This window comes from Musca domestica, unplaced genomic scaffold (genome assembly GCF_030504385.1).
Source record: "Musca domestica strain aabys unplaced genomic scaffold, Musca_domestica.polishedcontigs.V.1.1 2, whole genome shotgun sequence".
In the NCBI taxonomy this organism is placed as follows: domain Eukaryota; kingdom Metazoa; phylum Arthropoda; class Insecta; order Diptera; family Muscidae; genus Musca; species Musca domestica.
This window is the reverse complement of record NW_026712249.1, coordinates 17,327,998-17,348,412: the sequence shown is the minus strand read 5'-3', so window position 1 is coordinate 17,348,412 and position 20,415 is coordinate 17,327,998. Positions and strand designations below refer to the sequence as shown.

General features: G+C 38.9%; 1 protein-coding gene across 1 annotated transcript in view; it reads right to left on the bottom strand.

The window, feature by feature from the left end:
• Nucleotides 1-1,639: 1,639 nt before the first annotated feature.
• Nucleotides 1,640-20,415, bottom strand: part of LOC101900511 (uncharacterized) — a 262,228-nt gene continuing 243,452 nt past the window's right edge. The window contains exons 9-11 of the mRNA XM_059121898.1: nt 14,232-14,323; nt 6,057-6,249; nt 1,640-2,876 (exon numbers count right to left, since the gene is read on the bottom strand). Coding sequence (XP_058977881.1) covers nt 2,026-2,876; nt 6,057-6,249; nt 14,232-14,323 — 1,136 coding nt within the window. The 3' untranslated portion in view covers nt 1,640-2,025. The remainder of the gene's footprint in view (nt 2,877-6,056; nt 6,250-14,231; nt 14,324-20,415) is intronic.

Genomic DNA, 20,415 nt, shown 5'->3' with positions numbered 1-20,415 from the left:
CGTTTGTGGGTGAGGTACTTACTGAAGTGAATCGATATTTTTCATTTTCTCAACTGACCTAGAACTGATTTAAATATTCGAATTTGAAAAGTTGGTGCAAAATCGGGTTAACCTTTCTCTCTCTCTCCAATACATATCTTCATCCAATTTCGGGTTTATTTTACACTAAAAATATATCTCACGGCTCAGATATATATTTCCCCATAATTATGTGGAAGGTTCGACAAGAACAAAATTTGCCAAGTATGGAACATCTGTTACGTTTTATCCGATTTTATATTTATTAGCCATACTTTTTATACCCTACACCATAAGGTGGTCAGGGTATTATGTCTTTGTGCATTTGTTTGTAACAGGCCGTTTCCTTTTGCCTAGACCCATTCCTTTTGATGATCTGCATAGAGTCACATTCTGAGTCGATTTATGTATGTCCGTCCGTCAGTCCGTCTGTCCATGTATTTTTGTAAACAAAGTACAGTTCGCATTTATTGCTCTACCCAGATCAAATTTTGCACAGATCATTTGCTTGGCCCAAGGACGAACCCTATTGAAATTGGAGATAATCGGTCAAAATTTAGATATAGCTCCCATATATATCTTCATCCGATTTGCATTTGATTGTGCACCAAACGTGTAATATCAGCCCGAATTGTATGGAATTTTGCACATACACCCAAATTAGGCCTGAAAATATGTATGCCAATATGTATGTATCGAAATCGGTTCAGATATAGCTATAGCTCCCATATATATTGTTCATCCGATTTGTTATTTTTGTCCACCGCCGCCGTAATATGCACTCTACAACAACAATATTTGGGTAAATATATCAAATACAGCTCAGAAATACGTTTGCTAAATTTTAGCAAGATCGGTTCAGATTTGGATATAGCTCCAATATATAACTTCGTCCGATTTGCCTTTTATTGTGCACCAAACGTCTAATATTTGTCCAAATGGGATGGAATTTGACACTTACGACCGAATTGAATCTAGAAGCTAGTGTGTCAAATTTGGTGAAGATCGGTTCAGATATAGCTATAGCTTCCATATATACTGTTCATCCGATTAGTCATATTTGTTACCAACAGCCATAATATGCACTCCGTAACAACGATATTCAGGGAAATATATCAAATACAGCTCAGAAATATCTGTGCCAAATTTTATCGAGATCGGTTCAGATTTGGATATAGCTCCCACATATATTTTTATCTGATTTCAAATTAATACAACTCCGAATTTAAAAGATACAAATGCTTCGGCATATTTAGTCCTTTGAACTTTAAATTATAATTATAATCATAGCGAGTATGATTGAATTTTCCCATGCTCTACTAAATTAGCAAAGTGGTGTAGGGTATCATAAAGTCGGCCCCGCCCGATTTGAAGACTTTCTTTACTGGTTTTTTTTGGGTTCTTTTCAAATTTGTCTGATGAACTTCATATTTTCCATTGTGTTTTGAATTCGATCAACAGTTTTATTTCTAATATTTATGAATTTTTGTAAAATACCTCCCAGTTTGATATCGGGCCAAAAATCATCAGTAATGATTTTTAAAATATTTTTTTATGGGTTCATTGTTTGATTTACTCACATTTTTCGAATATATATTTTTAAACAAAATACAATTAAAATAAAATTTAAAATTTTTTCATTGGATTTCAAGTAAGATATTTGATTGTGTGCTTATATTTAAAGAAAATTGGGCCATTAATGAAACCATATTTTTTACATAGTTGTGGGTGTGTGAGGTGAGGCCTTCCTACATATATATGAATATATAACTTTTAGGGGGCGTTAATAAAGTCTTTGTTATTGTCTTGACCAACAAATTAATGAATCACCTAAACTTAATAATAATATTCAAAACAAACAACAATAATTTGTAAATATTTACACCATGATTTGATCAAGAAATCTGAATTCCTAATTTTCGTTTTTTCCCTTCGCTGCTTTCGTTGACAAGCCATTCGTTTTATCTCCTTACACCTTATTCTCTATCCTCCTTATTTCATTTCCTCTTAAATAACAAACAAATCACTACAACTGGACGAGTTGCGTCGCTTGGCCACATTGATGGCCTTCTTGAAGCGCAGTACGGACGACAAAAACACCTTGGTTCGGCTGGTGAGTTTTGAAACCGTTTTGCGATTACAATCGTTGAGCAATGAATCCTCCGCCTGTGTTTCGCCATAATGTTGGGCCGTATCATGACTCATGCCCTTGGAGCTTCCAATACCCGAACTGCTGTCATATGATTTACGAGATTTCGGCGATGAATTGACACTGCCGAAAGGTGTGCGTACATTACCCGATTTATTGCCCATACCCGCTCCCCCGCCTCCAGTTAGCAGCTCAAATTTACTTAACGGCTTTGGATAACCATAATTCGCTGATGCTGCCATACGTTGTGCCTCCTCCTCATCCTCCAGTTCACTTTCACCCATTTTCAAGATGCTCTCCAAATTTAGGGTGCGTTTATTGGGTTTCCTCACTGGGCCTGTTTTTGTGGTACTGGCCGATGAAAGGCTTGTACTTGCCGTCCTTTCACTTCCCGTACCGATGCCTTCGTCACCCATAATGTTATTCGATTGATTTTCATCTTGGCCCGTATCCTCATCTTCATCCTCGGCCTGACACATAGACATTTGCCTGACCATCCTTCGTGGCGGGGCATAGAGGCGTCGATGTTTCTGAATTGCATTTTGTAGATTTAGCCGCTGGCGATCTTTTTCACTGAGATTACGCAAACGCTGGGGATTTAATTTCACTTGGGCCACAATGCCTACCAGCAGCTCGTCAACGTTGTGATCCAGCCCCGAGGAGGTTTCAATGAATTTGCAGGCAATATCCTTGGCCACTTTGCGACCCACTGAAAACGGGGAAAAGAAGAAAAATGTCGGAATTAGGAATAAGTTAAGTAAACATGTGGTCCTTTATAAAAAATTAAAGCCCATAAACTTCGATACTTCGTTACAATGCTAGCCTAAATGCGAAGTTTCAAGATTCTATCTCTAAAGTATAGAATTTAGTATCATAAACCCAGCTTTTAGTACTTTTTAGAACGAATCTCTGCCTAAGGTCTGGTACTAAAAGGGTCATACACAACTGAACTTGTCGCAATATTTCATTCGGCAAATATTGAAAAATGAGATCGGAGATAAGCCGTTGAAATTCCAAAATGTGCAAGAACTGACACCGCAACAGAAAGCAAATAGGCTCAAAAGAGCTAAAGAGTTGCTTCGCTTGGCCGAAAGTGGTGAACTGCCGAATTTGGTTTTCTCCGTCTCCGATGAGAAAAAATTCGTTGTCCAGCAGTTTGAAACAAACCTAATTATCGTGTTTACTTGCCAAAGAGGTCAGCTGAAAATGTACACCTTCGGTTGGCCACCAGAACTCAAGCACTGGCCATAGTGATGGTGTGGGCCGCCATAACAGCCGATTGTCGCTCTTCGCTCGTATTAATCGACCTTGGCATTAAAATACCTATTGCACAATAATAACAACAACAATGACCACTGCAAGAATACAAAGAGTGCGACGCCAAAAGCACCAACCAACCACCACCACTACGTTCACACAACACGGCCATAGGCAGCACACAAGGCGACAACAGCACCAACCAACAACCATAGCATTCGTTGGGCGCGTAGTGAACAAATTATATTTCGGTGGTATGCCGTTCACAGCATATTTGCCTTATGCTTCGAAATTCGCAATGACTTGGTAGGACCGGTCACATATAGTTTTCGGTTTGCGGTGTGATGAGATAGGCTTGCTACTGCAGGAGCTTGCCAAAGGGTTGCTAGTGATTTTCTAAAGATCATCGGCCGTCCTCCGACTAACAAAAGCGTTAGTCGGGAATACTTTTTTCAAGACTGGCTCGCATTAAGTTGAGTGGCTGGTAATTCATTAACATAGGTGTTTCGGCTCGCTGTTCCACAGGAGTTTCGGTTCGCTGTTCCACAGGAACTTCGGTTCGCTGTTCCACAGGAGCTTCGGCTCGCTGTTCCACAGGAACTTCGGTTTGCTGTTCCACAGGAGCTTCGGTTCGCTGTTCCGTATTATAGTCGAACGTTGGTAGTGGAGTACACGTAGTTATAGAATCGTAGCTAAGCTAGTTACCTCGCCCCTGTAGCCACCCGAATAACAAAAACCCAAGCTGTCGAACCCGAACGAGCCCCGATCCATCTACCAAGCCTAACGCATCGGTTGCGGAATCCACCCCCAACGAGCTGCCGAACCAGTACGAATGTCAATCCGCTCACGAAGACCTGGACAGCTGCTCCCGATTACCTTCAAATCGTCAACAACCCTGATCACCCGAACACACGTCGACAACCAACGACCACAAGTTCCCGATTACCTTCAAATCGTCAACGACCATAAGTTCCCGATTACCTTCAAATCGTCAACAACCCTCATCATCCGAACACCAACATCGTAATTCCTGATCGTCGACAACCGACGACCATAAGTTCCCGATTACCTTCAAATCGTCAACAACCCTGATCACCCGAACACAAACATCGTAATTCCTGATCGTCGACAACCGACGACCACAAGTTCCCGATTATCTTCGAATCGTCACCCGATCGCTTCTTTATGATCTTCTTTAACCCGACATCATCATTTCCGATTGATCACGAGTCGTACACCCTCTTGCCTAGGATACGAGTAAACATCGAATCCCGATTATCAATTATAACTCATTACTTTGAATTCACGAACACCTCCGAAGTCTATTTGCCATCCTATATTCAATATTTATCTTATCGTATTTCAACCCGAGTAGATTGTAATTCACAGGAAAGGGAGAAATCTACTCTTATTATTTCATAAGGTTTAGTGGGTCCTTGTGGAGAAACCCACGTTACAAAGGTTGGCACTAAACAATGCCAAAGAGTCGATCACCTCAAGCAACCGCTTCGCAGGGAATGGGCCAAGATACCGCAGAACAACATTAGGGCTGCGTGTGACGGTTTCATTGGCCGTTTGAAGGCCATAATTCGTGCTAAAGGTGACAAATTCGGACAAATAAAAATTATGGCGTTTGACTTTGTTGCAGTTTTTTTATCTCACCCTGCATTTATGGTGCGAATTTCCAAAAACCCTTGAGTACATCTATCATACACTCCCTCATTGACGCTCATTCCGAATTTAAAAAAGTTCTAGCTCTAACTTAAATACAAAGGGTATCATATTTAGTAATTTTTAATACTTTTCCTATCGTTCTAATATGAAAACCCAGCCTTATCTGAACCCTTTGGATCAGGAGTGGACCGAAAATTTCAATATTCTAGCTTCGGCCGTTTCGTCTGGGCGTTGATGGTTACTTTACTCTTTTATTGTTATAGATATTTAATCCATTTAATATTTAATCCATTCAAAATATGGCCTTATGCAGGCAGTCCATATTAAATTTTTCAAATGAAAACATGACCCTATATTTATATAGATCTACCTAGCGTCCCAAATCCCAATTCAAAATGTGGTAATTTATAGCCTATATTTAGTTCTGAAATCAAAGTTTATCTTTTAAAAAGTCAAAATGAAATCATCCAATTCATGCGTGGCCCTGTACGTAGTCCATATTTTAAACCAAATCTAACCCTATGCACATACTTCAACTCAAATAAAAGCGCAACCTCATCATAATTCATATTTGATCCCGAAATCGAACTTGATCTTATATATTTCATAAATTGTGCCTCAATATACATCATATATCATCCTAAATCAAAACGTGGCCTATGTAGTCCCATTTTATCCTAAATGAATTCGTGGGGGAAAATTGGTGGACAGGGGGTGGTATGAGTATTGCTTGACACAAATAAATTATGTTGCTCATACGCCCCTGTATTAAAAGCCATGATTTGATTTAGAATAAAAACATGTTTTATATAGAAATTCCACTTTTCACTTAAAGTCAAAACATGCCCCTATGTCAGGAGGCGTATGAGTAATATAACTTCTTCGTATTTCGCAATACTCATACCACACACTATCCACCAATTTTCCCCTCGTTTAAAATATACAAACATTTACTTACTCTGCCGATTCACCTCTCGATGTCGCTCCAAATCAGTCTTATTGCCCACCAGTATGGCACCTCTGGTTAACAGCATTTCATTCTCCTTGAGATACTGTAATATCCTTTCGGCTTGTTTAAATGAATTGCGGTCCACCACCGAATAAACAACAACAAACAAGTCAATGTTGTAGGTGGAACAAAAGGCCTCGGCCTGTTCGACGGAAGGATGGAAAGAAGAGAAAGAAAATGAAATGAAGAAAACATGATAAACAAAACAGGAATTCAATTATTTAAAGACAACAATTTTGTTAACATCAACACCAACACAAACACACACACCCATACACACAAATAGGCAAATAAGGAAAGATGGTGTCCAGGGCAATGAGTAGTAGATGTCGATGACGAAGATGATGTGAAAATATGGACATTTTCCTATTAAAAACTATTAAAATGGAAATGTGATTATCATGTCGTTGATGTTCTTTTGTTTTGAAGCAGAAAGACAAGAAGATAATTATGGGACACTATAGTCGGGCGAATCAGGGTCGTAGGTAAGGGGCATATGCAATGTCATATCCTGCGCACAACTTTTGGAAAGAAAATTTCAAATTTTGTCATTTAGAATGAGAAAATATTAGCAAGAACAAGTAGAAAAGCAGTAAGTTCGGCCGGGCCGAACTTGGAATACCCTTCACCATTTGCAAGGAATTTGGAAATAAAATCCTTAAAAAATTCCGCAAACATTTTAAAAATACCGAATATAGGTGTCTATACGACGTGGACCTACATGGGCATTATTGGTCATAAATCATTACCAAATTCAAATTCGAAACTTGAAATAAATGGTGAATAATGTAGCGAAAATCATCAACAATTCGTATTTAGGGAGGTACCGTCATATCGGAGCTGTGCGAAGACCTGGACCTGCATAGACAATTTTCTGTCACAGGCTGTAGCTTCCATTACGAACTTCAAATACGACATCTTAAACAATTTCGTTGAGTATTGTACCTAAAATCGTTAAAATACCGAATATAGCGAGGTATTGATATATGGGGCCTATACGAAGACCTGGATCTGCATAGACAATTTTCTGTCTAAGACTGTAGTATCCATTTCGAACTTCAAACGTCAAATTTGAAACAATACCGGTGAATAATGTGGCTAAAATCCTCAAAATACCGAATATCGGGAGGTACCGTTATATGGGGGCTATACGAAGACGTGGACTTGCACAGACACTTTTCTGTCGCAGGCTGTAGTATCCATTTCGAACTTCAAACACAAAATTTGAAACAATTCAGGTGAATAATGTGGCTAAAATCCTCAAAATACCGAATATCGGGAGGTACCGTTATATGGTGACTATACGAAGACCTGGACCTGCATAGAAAATTTTCTGTCACAGACTGTAGCTTCCATTACGAACATTAAATTCGTAATTTGAAACAATTCCGGTGAATAGTGACGCTAAAATCACCAAAATACCGAATTTTGGGAGGTACTGATATATGGGGGCCATACGAAGACGTGGACCTGCATAGACAATTTTCTGTCTCAGGTTGGACTATCCATTTTGAACTTCAAATGTCAAATTTGAAACAATTCCGGTGAATAATGTCGCTAAAATCATCAAAGTACCGAATATCGGGAGGTATTGTTATATGGTGGCTATACGAAGACGTGAACTTGCATAGACAATTTTTTGCCTTAGGCTGTAGTATCCATTTCGAACTTCAAATACTAAAGTTGGAACGATTCCGGTGAATAATGTCGCTAAAATCATTAAAATACCGAAAATAGGGAGGTACTGATATATGGGGCCAATACGAAGACCTGAACCTGCATAGACAATTTTCTGTCACAGACTGTAGGTCCCATAATGAACTCTGAATACGTAATTTGAAACTACTACGGTGAATAATGAATCTAAAATCATCAAAATACCGAATATAGGGAGGTACCCTTATTTTGTGGTAATAAGAAGACGTGGACCTGAATAGACAATTTTCTGCCTTAGGCTGTAGTATCCATTTCGAACTTCAAATACCAAAGTTGGAACGATTCCGGTGAATAATGTCGATAAAATCATTAAAATACCGAAAATAGGGAGGTACCTTTATATGGGGGCTATAAGAAAACGTGGACCTGCATAGACAATTTTCTGTCACAGGCTGTAGCTTCCATTTCGAAGTACAAATGCCAAATTTGAAACAATTCCGGTGAATAATGTCGCTAAAATCATCAAAATACCGAAAATTGTTAGGTATCGTTATATGGTGGCTATACGAAGATATGGACCATAGGCATATTTCTGCCTTAGGCTGTAGTATCCATTTCCAACTTCAAGTGCCAAATTTGAAACAATTCCGGTGAATAGTGACGCTAAAATCACCAAAATACCGAATTTTGGGAGGTACTGATATATGGGGGCCATACGAAAACGTGGACCTGCATAGACAATATTCTGTCTTAGACTGTAGTATCCATTTCGAACTTCAAATACCAAATTTGAAACAATTCCTGTTAATAATGTCGCTAAAATCATCAAAATACCGAATATCGGGAGGTACCGTTATATGGGGGCTATGTGAAAACGTGGACCTACATGGCCCATTTACAAACGTAACCTGCCTACTGGCAAAATAAACATGTGTGCCAAATTTTAGCCTTCTATCTCAATTCGTTCGAAAGATAGCGTGATTACAACAGACAGACAGGCAGACAGACGGACATGGTTAAATCGACTTAGAATTTTACACTGATCAAGAATATATATACTTTTTTGGGTCTGACATGAGTATTTCGAGGAGTTACAAATGGAATGACAAAGTTAATATACCCTGCATAGTATGATGGAGGGTATATAAATATAAACATTTTGGAATCTTCACTTCTGTTTTGGAAAATTTGCGTATCATTTGTCCCCGTTAAAAATTCCGATAAAGGATGTAGGTGAACGCCTTCTCAAGATTTAAAATAAGGGGAATATTAGAACTTAGTTTTCTTTAGTTAATATTTTTATACCCTCCACCTTGGAAAGGAGAGTATATCAAATTAGTCATTCCGTTTGCAACACCTCTAAATATTCGTCATGGACCCCAAAAGTATATATTTTTAAGATCAGCATAAAATTCTAAGTCGATTTAACGATGTTCGTCTGCTTGTCCCTCTGTACGCCTGTCTGTCCATCTGTCTGTCTGTTGAAATCACGAAGCAGCTCACATTATTTGACGTAGAGCTGCAACATTTGGCACCTTTGCTTGCTTTGTGTCTAGGATGGTTTGTTTTTTGGGATAGCCCCCATATAACGGTTCCTTCCGACTTTGGTTTTTTGATGGTTTTAGCCATATTTTTTTCCAGGGATTTGGCTAAAAATTGGTGTTTGTAGTTCGTTATGGGCTCTAGCTTCGGTGGCTGAACATTGTATATATAGGTCCACGATTTCGTGTAGCCACCATATAAGGGTACCTACCAATATTCGTTATTTTGATGATATCACATTTGTCTAAAAAAAATGACTTGTAGTTCGTAATGGGTTCTAGCTCCGAGGGAGGAACATTTTATATATGGGTGTACGTTTTCGTATAGCCCCCGTATACCGATACCTCGATATTTGGTATTTTAATGGTTTACACAAATTTTTCTAATGGATTCTAGTTCCAGTGGCAAAACATTGGATATATAGATCCGCATAACGGTTCCCTCGAATATTCGGCATTTTAACGATTTAACCACATTTTGTAATCTATTACGAAATTTGGTATTTCTACTTCATAATGGATTTAGTACGACTCCCATATACCGGTTCCAACTATTCTCCTACCGGCCTGGCCGAATTTAATGTATTTTTACTTGTCTTTTTTTTTTAATTTCCCCCCTCCCCAGGCCCACGTCCCGCCTCCGCATCACATTCAAATTATTCCACACAAATTCATACAAGTGCAAATTGTCTACTCCATGTCACATTGTATTAATGTTGTTTATACCGAAAAACATGAAATATGCCATAACACATAACTTTAATAGGCTACGTATGGCCGGCCTTCGTTATTGCCTTGTTGTGTAGACTTGGCCATAAAAAAAATATTAATATTTTCTACTAATAATAACAAACAACAAGTGCAACAACAGCAACAAAGATGTCAATGTCATTGTCCATGGCTATGGATGTTGGCGATTATAATGATGACATGCTGACAATAATGGTCTTCTAAAGTGATTGTGTGTGTGTGTGGGAGGAGTGTGTGTGTCCTAGTTATTATGTTATTAATATTGAATGGACATTTTGAGAATTTGTCCAATGTTGTTGATGATAATGACACAGTATTTTTAGAATACATTATGTTGTTGAGTATTATTTCGTAATACAATTAACAAGAATAATAATATTGTTATCAGGGAATAGGAAGTGCGATAAGAAGTACCTCATATAAATGCAAGGAAGGCATCCATTTTATAGAAAAACTTTTTGAGGGTGCCCACAAGGTTGCAGAAAGGAATCTTCCACACATAATAACCCTTTCGAATCCCCAAGTACAATATTTACTTATGCCTGCTATGGTTAGGGGACGATACTTTTGTAAACAGTTAATTAATCTGCTATGGATAGGGGCCTCCGTGGACAAAGGACGGAGAACATAGATATATACAAGAAAACCCTTCAAAACATAGAAGGTTCTTCCAGCCATAGAAGACCTATGCTGTATCCACAGAAGTCCTAAATCTTCTACCCATAGAAGAACTGAGTCTTCTACCCATTAAAAGACCTGAGCCTTTTATTCATAGAAGATATGGGTCTTCTATCCACGGAAGACCGGCGTCCTCTATCCACAGAGGACCTAGGTCTTCCATTCCTACAAGACCTTGGTCTTCTATCTACAGAAGACCTGAGCCTTCTATCCATGGAGAATCTGGGTCTTCTATCCATAAGAGACCTGCGTATTCTATCCATAGAAGACCTAAATAAAAGTCCAGGACTTCTATGGAAGAACCCAGGTCTTCTATGGATAATAGACCCAGGTCTTCTATGGATAGAAGACCCAGGTATCCTATGGATAAAAGACCCAGATATTCTATGGACAGAAGACCCAGGGCTTCGATGGATAGAAGACTCAGGTCTTTTATGGATAGAATAGATTTTATAGATTTTATCAATAGAAGTCCTGGGTCTTCCATCCATAGAAGACCTGCATCTTCCATCCATAGAAGACCTGCATCTTCCATCCATAGAAGACCTGGGTCTTCTATCCATAGAACAGACGTGGGTCTTCTATCCATAGAAGAGACGTGGGTCCATTCAAGACCTGGGTGTTTTATCCATACAAGTCCTGGGTCTTCTGTCTGGGGATAGAGGACGTCTATCACTAGAGCAGCTGTCCTCTGTGGTTAGAGAACCTGTCCACTGCGGCCAGGGACCTGTCCCCTACATGGCTGGAGGATCTGTGCTCTGTGGCTAGATCACCCGTCCTGAATGACTGGAGGACCTATCTATGGATAGAGGTCCTGTCCCCTATGAATCGGGGACGTGTCCTCTATGAATCGGGGACATGTCCTCTATGGATTGGGGACGTGTCTTCCATGGATTGAGGACCTGTCCTCTATGGATTGGAGACGTGTCCTCCATGGATAGAGGACCTGTCCTCCATGGATAGAGGACCTGTCCTCTATGGTATAGAGGACTTGTCCTCTATGGTATAGAGTAGCCTGTCCTCTATGGTATAGAGTAGCCTGTCCTCTATGGTATAGAGTAGCCTGTCCTCTATGGTATAGAGTAGCCTGTCCTCCATCGTATAGAGTAGCCTGTCCTCTATGGCATAGAGTAGCCTGTCCTCTATGGTATAGAGTAGCCTGTCCTCTATGGTATAGAGTAGCCTGTCCTCTATGGTATAGAGTAGCCTGTCCTCTATGGTATAGAGTAGCCTGTCCTCTATGGTATAGAGTAGCCTGTCCTCTATGGTATAGAGTAGCCTGTCCTCTATGGTATAGAGTAGCCTGTCCTCTATGGTATAGAGTAGCCTGTCCTCTATGGTATAGAGTAGCCTGTCCTCCATCGTATAGAGTAGCCTGTCCTCTATGGCATAGAGTAGCCTGTCCTCTATGGTATAGAGTAGCCTGTCCTCTATGGTATAGAGTAGCCTGTCCTCTATGGTATAGAGTAGCCTGTCCTCTATGGTATAGAGTAGCCTGTCCTCTATGGTATAGAGTAGCCTGTCCTCTATGGTATAGAGTAGCCTGTCCTCTATGGTATAGAGTAGCCTGTCCTCTATGGTATAGAGGACCTGTCCTCTATGGGATAGATGACCTGAAATCTGTGGGACAGAGGACCTGGTCCTCTATACCATACAGGACAGGTCCTGTGCTCTATTTTCTCTATGGTGGAGGACACTGACCGAACGTTAGAACGCTAGACAGGGTATATATCATTTGATACGTCCCAAACGTGCCTCCTCGAAATAACGGTTTTAGACCCCAGATCTCTTTGGACCAAATCAGTTTCAGGATAATTGGAATCGATCTAGCGATGTCTGTCTCTCTGTCCATCCGTCTGGCTGGCTGGCTGGTGCGAACGATAACTCGCGAAGGGAGTATCCGACTTCAGTCAATCTTTCAATCTCTGCACATCGTAATATTATTGTCAAACTTCGATCTTGTTCGGAGATGGGCATTATTGGTCCACTCCACCCGGTGGATGGATTTACTGCACAGAAAGAGAAAGGATAATCCGGTCTTGCTCCATCTTGGCAAATCCTAATATTTGCGTCAGTGTTAGGTCAGGTCTGAAAATAGACAATATCGGTCCGCTCCATCAAGTACCTCCCCCACAAAGGGTCAATAAATATAACTATTATAAAATATGATGTTCGGTCCACTCTTTCTGTACCTCCCCCACAAAGTGTGAAACTTTCGAATAACTAAAACTATTATTAAATCCAAAAAACACCCGGTTCTCGTCATATTACACACATCCCACTATTTCAACTAACACAAGATCTGCTGCGGAGATGGGATATATCGATCCAATCCTTCTGGTACCTCCCCCACAAATAACCCAAACCATCATAAAATCAGAAATAAGCATCCGCCTCTCAGCAAGATTTCACTCGTGCCATTATTTTTATTAACACAATATCTGCTGTTAAAATGGTATACATCGGCGAACTCTTTTCGGTACTTCCCCTGCTATAGGTTTAAACTTTTGAAAAATAAAATGCGAAATAATTGTCCAACTCTCTTCAAATTTCACGCATCCAAACATTTTTGCTTACGCAGAAACTATTGTAAAGTTGATAGATATCTGCCAACAGTTCTGGTACCTCACCCACAAAGGCTCACAATTTCCAATACTTATATTCAATTTCCTTCAAATTTTTCACATACCAATATTTGTATCTGTATTAGATAAAGTATGAACGTGGAATACTTGGGTTCGCTATATCTCTTACCTCATATTTTCCAAAAATTTACACATATTTCATAGAAAGTATAGGAAGTAGTCGATATAGCCCAAATCGGGCACGTTGTAATATTTTTATCCGTCTTTGGCCAGATACGAATTGGTCAATATTGGCCAACCGCTTCGGAACTCCCCCATAAAGGGGTCAACAGATAGAATAATCGTAACTCAAGCCTGCGGGTATACATCTATCGGCAAAACCGACTTATACTATTTTAGTTGTTCTATTTCAATTTTGACCATATCTCTTTAGCCCACTGTGCCCTACAATTGCCCGCAAAAGGTGGCAAGGTAAACCCCTTTTCCTGTTGGCCAACTTTTCTCATATATAATAATCATAATCGACAGCAAGGTAACAAAAGTTGTCAATGCAAAGAACAGTTAGAAAAAATATGCCACACAACACTTGGCAATGCTGTGTTTCAAGTGCACCCTGCAGTCACTTGTCAAATCGATGGCACTTTCTGTGCCATCACTTTTTTTTTTTGCTGATATTCTTTGCTGTTACTTGTCACAAATTACACCTGTCTTTTATCTGGCTTTCGACTGGCTATTGTTAATGGATAATGGCCAAGTACGAACTTGACCTAGGTAGGTTGCAACTTATGTGAGTGTTTGAAATGAAAAAAAATAAGGCTAAGCATTTTAATAATGAGCCGATAAATGTGATGAGAAAATAATAATAATAATATGAAATTGGTAATAATTTGTTTGCTGGGTAATCACATACTTACCGACATTTCACACGCTGGATGATCTATTATTTCCAAGTCTGTTTCAATACCATCCACCAAAACAGAGACAGTCTTCTGGCCATAATCATCATCTGAAAATAAGAAAAAACGGGATGTGTGGAAAATTATTTCGAGATCTGAAGATAAGTTACTCAAATTTAATAATTGGTGAAATTCCGAGATCTTTTTCTACATAAACCAGTAAGAAAAAGTCAAAAGTCGGGCGGGGCCGACTATATGATGCCCTACACCACTACGCATATTTAGTATAGCTCCCGTAACAAAATAATTTATTTGAAGTAGATCATACCACCTTTCAACATTTGGCTTCAGAGCAGTTATAGTTTAATTTCAGAGGGAACAAATATATTGGAGGCATATCCAATTCTGAATCGAGGCATATCCAATTCTGAATCGAGTGCATGATATCACTTCGAGAAGGCTTGTATTACAAAAATATATGTCGGAGCCGAGTTCCACAAAATGGAAACGTACGTCCCGAAAATCACTCCATTTTGCTTGGTATTAGCCTTTATTTGCACAATAAACCAGAAATCGGATTAAGGAGCTATATCCAAATCTTAGTCGTTCTCGATAAAAATTTGCAGAAGTATTTCTGGGCTTTATAATATATCTTGTACCAACTATCATTAATGTCGAATGCATATTACGAATATGAGGAACTTAAACACCAAATCGGATGAAACATATATATGGGAGCTATAGCTTTATATGAACCGATTTTCTTCAAATGTTATGAACTAGTTTCTAGACTCAGTTCGGTCGGATGTACCAAAATTCAGGTCACTAGGACTGATATTGGGCGTTTGGCGCACAATTAATCCGAAATCGGTTGAAGATGATGAAAAAACTGCAACCAACTTCAGACTGCTGTTATTTCTAAGCCACTCGTCCGACAGCTGTTAAAATTATTCCTGTGAAAGCTCATTATATTGTTTACCAGCGTACAAAATAATTTTCCAGAACAATAGTTATTCGTGATGGAATTCTAGCGGGATAGTGTGATTTCTTTATATTTGGCTTGAAAACCACAAGTGGCTATCGTTAGAGACCTCCATCATTTAAATGTGAATAAATCTTTTGTGACTCGTACCTCCGCTCGTTTCCATGATACTGGTAACGTAGCCCGACGTCAAGGAAGTGGACGGAAGAAAACAACAAAATCAGCAGAAATGGTTTGATACCCGCGTCGCAGTGGTCGAAAAATGACTCGTGCGCTGAACATATCGCAATATTCCATTCGGCAAACATTCAAAAATGAACTCGGTGTAAAGCCATTGAAATTCCAAAAAGTGCAAGAACTTACACCGCAACAGAAAGAAAATAGATTTAAAAGAGCTAAAGAGTTGTTTCGCATGGCTGAAAGTGGTGAACTGCCGAATTTGGTTTTCTCCGCTCCGATGAGAAAACATTCGTTGTCCAGCAGTTTGTAAACAAACAAAATGACCGTGCTTACTTGCCAAAGAGGTCAGCTAAAAATGGGTAACTTCGCACCCATGATTGGCTAGCAGAATTCAAGCGCCGACCATGGTGATGGTGTGGGCCGCCATAACAGCCGATGGTCGCTCTCCGCTCGTATTAATCGACCGTGGCATCAGAAAAAATGCTGAATATTATCGCGAAAATATTCTGGATTGTGTATTAAAGCCTTGGGTACGCAAACATTTTGGCCGCAGACCTTGGACATTCCAACAGGACTCAGCACGCGCCACCCAAGAATGGTTACAAAATGAGTTTCCTCGCTTCATTTCCACAATGGCCACCAAAATCTCCGGATACCAATCCCTTGGACTACTGGGTCTGGAGTGTTTTGGAAAGCAAGGTTGGCACTAAAAAATACCAAAGTGTCGATCACCTCAAGCAAACGCTTCGCCGGGAATGGGCCAAAATACCGCAGAGTAACATTCGGGCAACGTGTGACGGTTTCATTGGCCGTTTGAAGGCCATAATTCGTGCTAAAGGTGACCAATTCGAACAAATCTAAACTTATTCTAATTTTGATGCTATTTCTGACATTTTTGCTTTCATTCCAAAAAAAAAAAAAAAAAAAAAAACTGTAAAAAAAGTCTTAAAGACGGGCGGGGCCGACTTTATGATACCCTACACCACTTTGCTAATTTAGTAGAGCTCAACATAACAGTTAAAAGTTTTTATGGGAGAATTCAATCATACACGCTATGATTATAATTATAATTTAAAGTTCAAAAGACTAAATATGCCGAGGCATTTGTATATTTTAAATTCGGACTTGTATTGCCCATTTGGTGCACAATTAATTTGAAATCGGATAAAAATATATATTGGAGCTATATCCAAATCTGAACCGATCTCGATAAAATTTGGCAAAGATATTTCTGAGGCGTATTTCATATATTTCCCTGAATATCGTTGTTACGGAGTGCATATTACGGTTGTGGGTAACAAATAAAACGAATCGGACGAACAGTATATATGGGAGCTATAGCTATATCTGAAACGATTTCGATCGAATTTGGCATACTTATGTTCAGGCCTAATTTGATATATTTCCCTGAATATCGTTGTTACGGAGTGCATATTACGGCTGTGGGTAACAAATATAACAAATCGGATGAACAATATATATGGGAGCTATAGCTATATCTGAACCGATCTTCACCAAATTTGGCATACTACCTTCTAGACTAAATTCGATCGTATGTGCCAAATTCCATCCCATTTGGACAAATATTAGACGGTGCACAATAAATGGTAAATCGGACGAAGTTATATATGGGAGCTATATCCAAATCTGAACCGATCTCGATAAAATTTAGCAAAGGTATTTCTGAGCTGCATTTGATACATTTCCCCAAAAATTGTTTTTACAGAGTGCATATTACGGCTGCGGAGGACAAAAATAACAAATCGGATGAACAATATATATGGGAGCTTTAGCTATATCTGAACCGATTTCGATCAAATTTGGCATACTTATTTCCAGGCCTAATTTGGTTGTTGCTTGGTTGCAGAATTCCATACTATTCGGGCTGATATTACACGTTTGGTGCACAATAAACGGCAAATCGGACGAAGACATACAGGGTTGCCCATATTCGACGGACCCATCTGGCAACGCCATAACTTTTGACAGAGATGTCACATCGCTTAATGGCATACCGCATTTGAAGCGTCAGTCCAAGCAGATTTTTACCATGAACCAATACACGGCACGCGAGCGCTTTGAAATAGTGGTGCGGCGTTAGTGCGAAAACGGTCATTGGGCCGTTTTTCTTTCAAAATGAAAATGGCCATGCTGTTACCATCAATCAGGAGCGTTATCGCGACATGATGACCAATTTTGTGATGCCAATTACTCGTCGAAAGCGTATGAGGCAGTTCTTGTTTCAACAAGACGGCGCTCCACCGCACACAAGTCGCATAACAAAACATGGGTCCGTCGAATATGGGCAACCCTGTATATGGGAGCTATATCTAAATTGTGACCGATTATCATTATCATATTTCAATAGGGTTCGTCCTTGGGCCAAACAAATGTTGTTTGGAAAATTTCATCTCAATCGGATAATAAATGCGACCTGCATTTTGTTCACAAGAATACAGGGACGGACTGACATGTATAAATCAACGCAGAAAGTGATTCTTTGGAGATACTCAAAAGTAACTTCGGGTCTATCTCGCTCAAAGACATAATGCCCTTACCACTATGTGGTGGAGTGTATAAAAATGTAAAAATTGTGGCGGTTGAATTTGTTTGAATTTTTTATCTCACCTTGTACAAGTTTACACTTTGGTTAAAGTCGTATTCAAGAGCCTGAGTTTTTTTTTTTTTTTTGTTTTTTGTTAATCAAAAATGTCTGATCCAAGAATCTGAGAATATATTCCCAATCGAATCCACTAAACTCCCATATTTAGAATTCCCTCTTACCTAGAGGCTCTCAGAAAGTTCTTCTATCTATGGAATGGTCCCAAGAGTAATTGTATGTACAAATCACCTCTGAAAGGGTTTCTCCTTTAGAAAAGTATCTTCTTCTTCCTTTATACCACATTCTGCCATGAGCCACTTCTTCCCTGCATTTTTTCTTATTTATTTCCCTTTATTTCAGTGAACGCATAATAAACTTATTAAAATTATTTTACTTTCGAGTGCAACAATAAAAAAATGCATTGTCCACAAATGGATTTTCCATTAATTCATGCATTTTTCCCATACATTTTCGCTGAAATTCATTCCTCCTTTGGATGCAATCCTTTTGTCCACTTAATGCAATGCAATGCAATGACTGACATTCACTTTGCTGCCGCGCTCCTGAGTAAAATTGATAGCCTTATTAAGAGTCAAGTCAATTCAGTAATAATTTATTTCACAAAAATGAAACTCTGAACTCTCATGGACGATAGAACGACGAACACTTCATCGTCTGATGGAGTCATGTCACGTAAGTCATTTATAATATCTCGCATGGTGAACCTGTGCGAAATGAGAAATCATCAACGATATTTGATTGTTGGAAAATGGCTCTTTGTTGTGCATAAAATTATTGCGAACAGCAGAATTGAATGGAAATTGAAGAGAAAAATTATTTTCAATTAAATATTCGGTGGAAATAAGGATTTTTTATGTGGAATTATATTAATATCAAAAAACGTTTTCAAGAATCAGAAGTGAAAAAGAATCGCCCGATTTTATTCGACAGAAATAAAATAGAATTGAAAAAAAAAAAAACAAAAAATAATTTTCTTTAGAAAAAGTTCTAAAACTTCTATAGAAACTTCTGTGCACCAAATTGCTAATATAACACCGAATGGATGGATTTTGGAAGAAGTGCAAATCGGTCAAGATATAACTATAGTTCCCATATATATTTTTCATCTGATTTTATATTTAAGTCTCTCACACCCGTAAAATGTTCTCACTACAACGATATTTCCACCCAACTATCAGATACAGCATAGAAATACCTCTACTAAATTTTATATAGATCGGTTCAGACTTGGATATATCTCTCGGTATATATATTCATCCCATTTCATGTTTTTTATACCCTCAGCCATATGACTAGAGAGGGTACATATCACTTGATACTGCCAAAAGGTGTGTCATCGAAATAACGGTTTAGACCCCTAGATCTCTTTGGACGAGACCGTTTCAGGATATTTGGAGGCGATCTAGCGATGTATGTCCGTATGTCTGTCTGGCTGGCTGGCTGATGTGCACGATAACTATCGAAGGGAGTATCCGATTTGATTCAAATTTGTAATATTATTGTCAAACTTAGATCGAGTTCGGAGATGTGCAATATGGGTCTACTCCTTCTGGTACCTCCCCCACCAAAGGTCGAAATTTTCAAAAACAAAATATTTGTGTGCACAGAAAGAAAGGATGATCCGATTTTGCTCCAACTTTGCAAATCCTAAAATTTGCGTCAGTGCTAGGTCAGGTGCGAAAATAGACAGCATCGGTCTACTCCATCAAGTACCTCCCCCAAAAAAGGTCAACATTTCGAATAAATACAACTCTTATAAAATGTGATTTATGTGTCCGATTGTCTTCAAATTTCACACATCCCCATATTTCTATTAACCCAAGGTCTGGTGATAAGATTAAATATATCGGTCCACTCCTTCTGGTACCTCCCCCACAAAAGGCCGAAATTTTCAAAAAAAAAAAAAAAAAAAAAAAAAAATACTTTTTCTGCACAGAAAGAGAAGCAATAATCCGATTTTGTCTAACTTTGCAAATCCTAAAATTTCCGTCTGTGCTACGTCAAGTGCGAAAATGGACAATAATGGTCCACTCCCCCTGGTACCTCCCCACAAAGGGTAAAAACTTTATATAATTACAATTCTCATAAAATGTGATGTAAGAGTCCGATTGTTTTCAAATTACACACATCAAAATATTTTTGTTAACCCAAGGTCTGGAGTGAATTTCGAATATATCGATTCACTCCTTCTGGTTCCTTCCCACAAAGGACAAACCTATTTAATATCCTTGAAGCCCATAAAACGTGAAATTATCATCCAATTTTATTCAAACTTACATACAGATCAATATTTCCATCAACACAAGATCTGTTATAACGAAGGTAGAGGTCTTCTGATACCTCCCCCACAAACGATCAAAATTTTGAATAACCAAAACGAATGTAAAATACGAAATAGGCATCCGGTTCTCTTCATA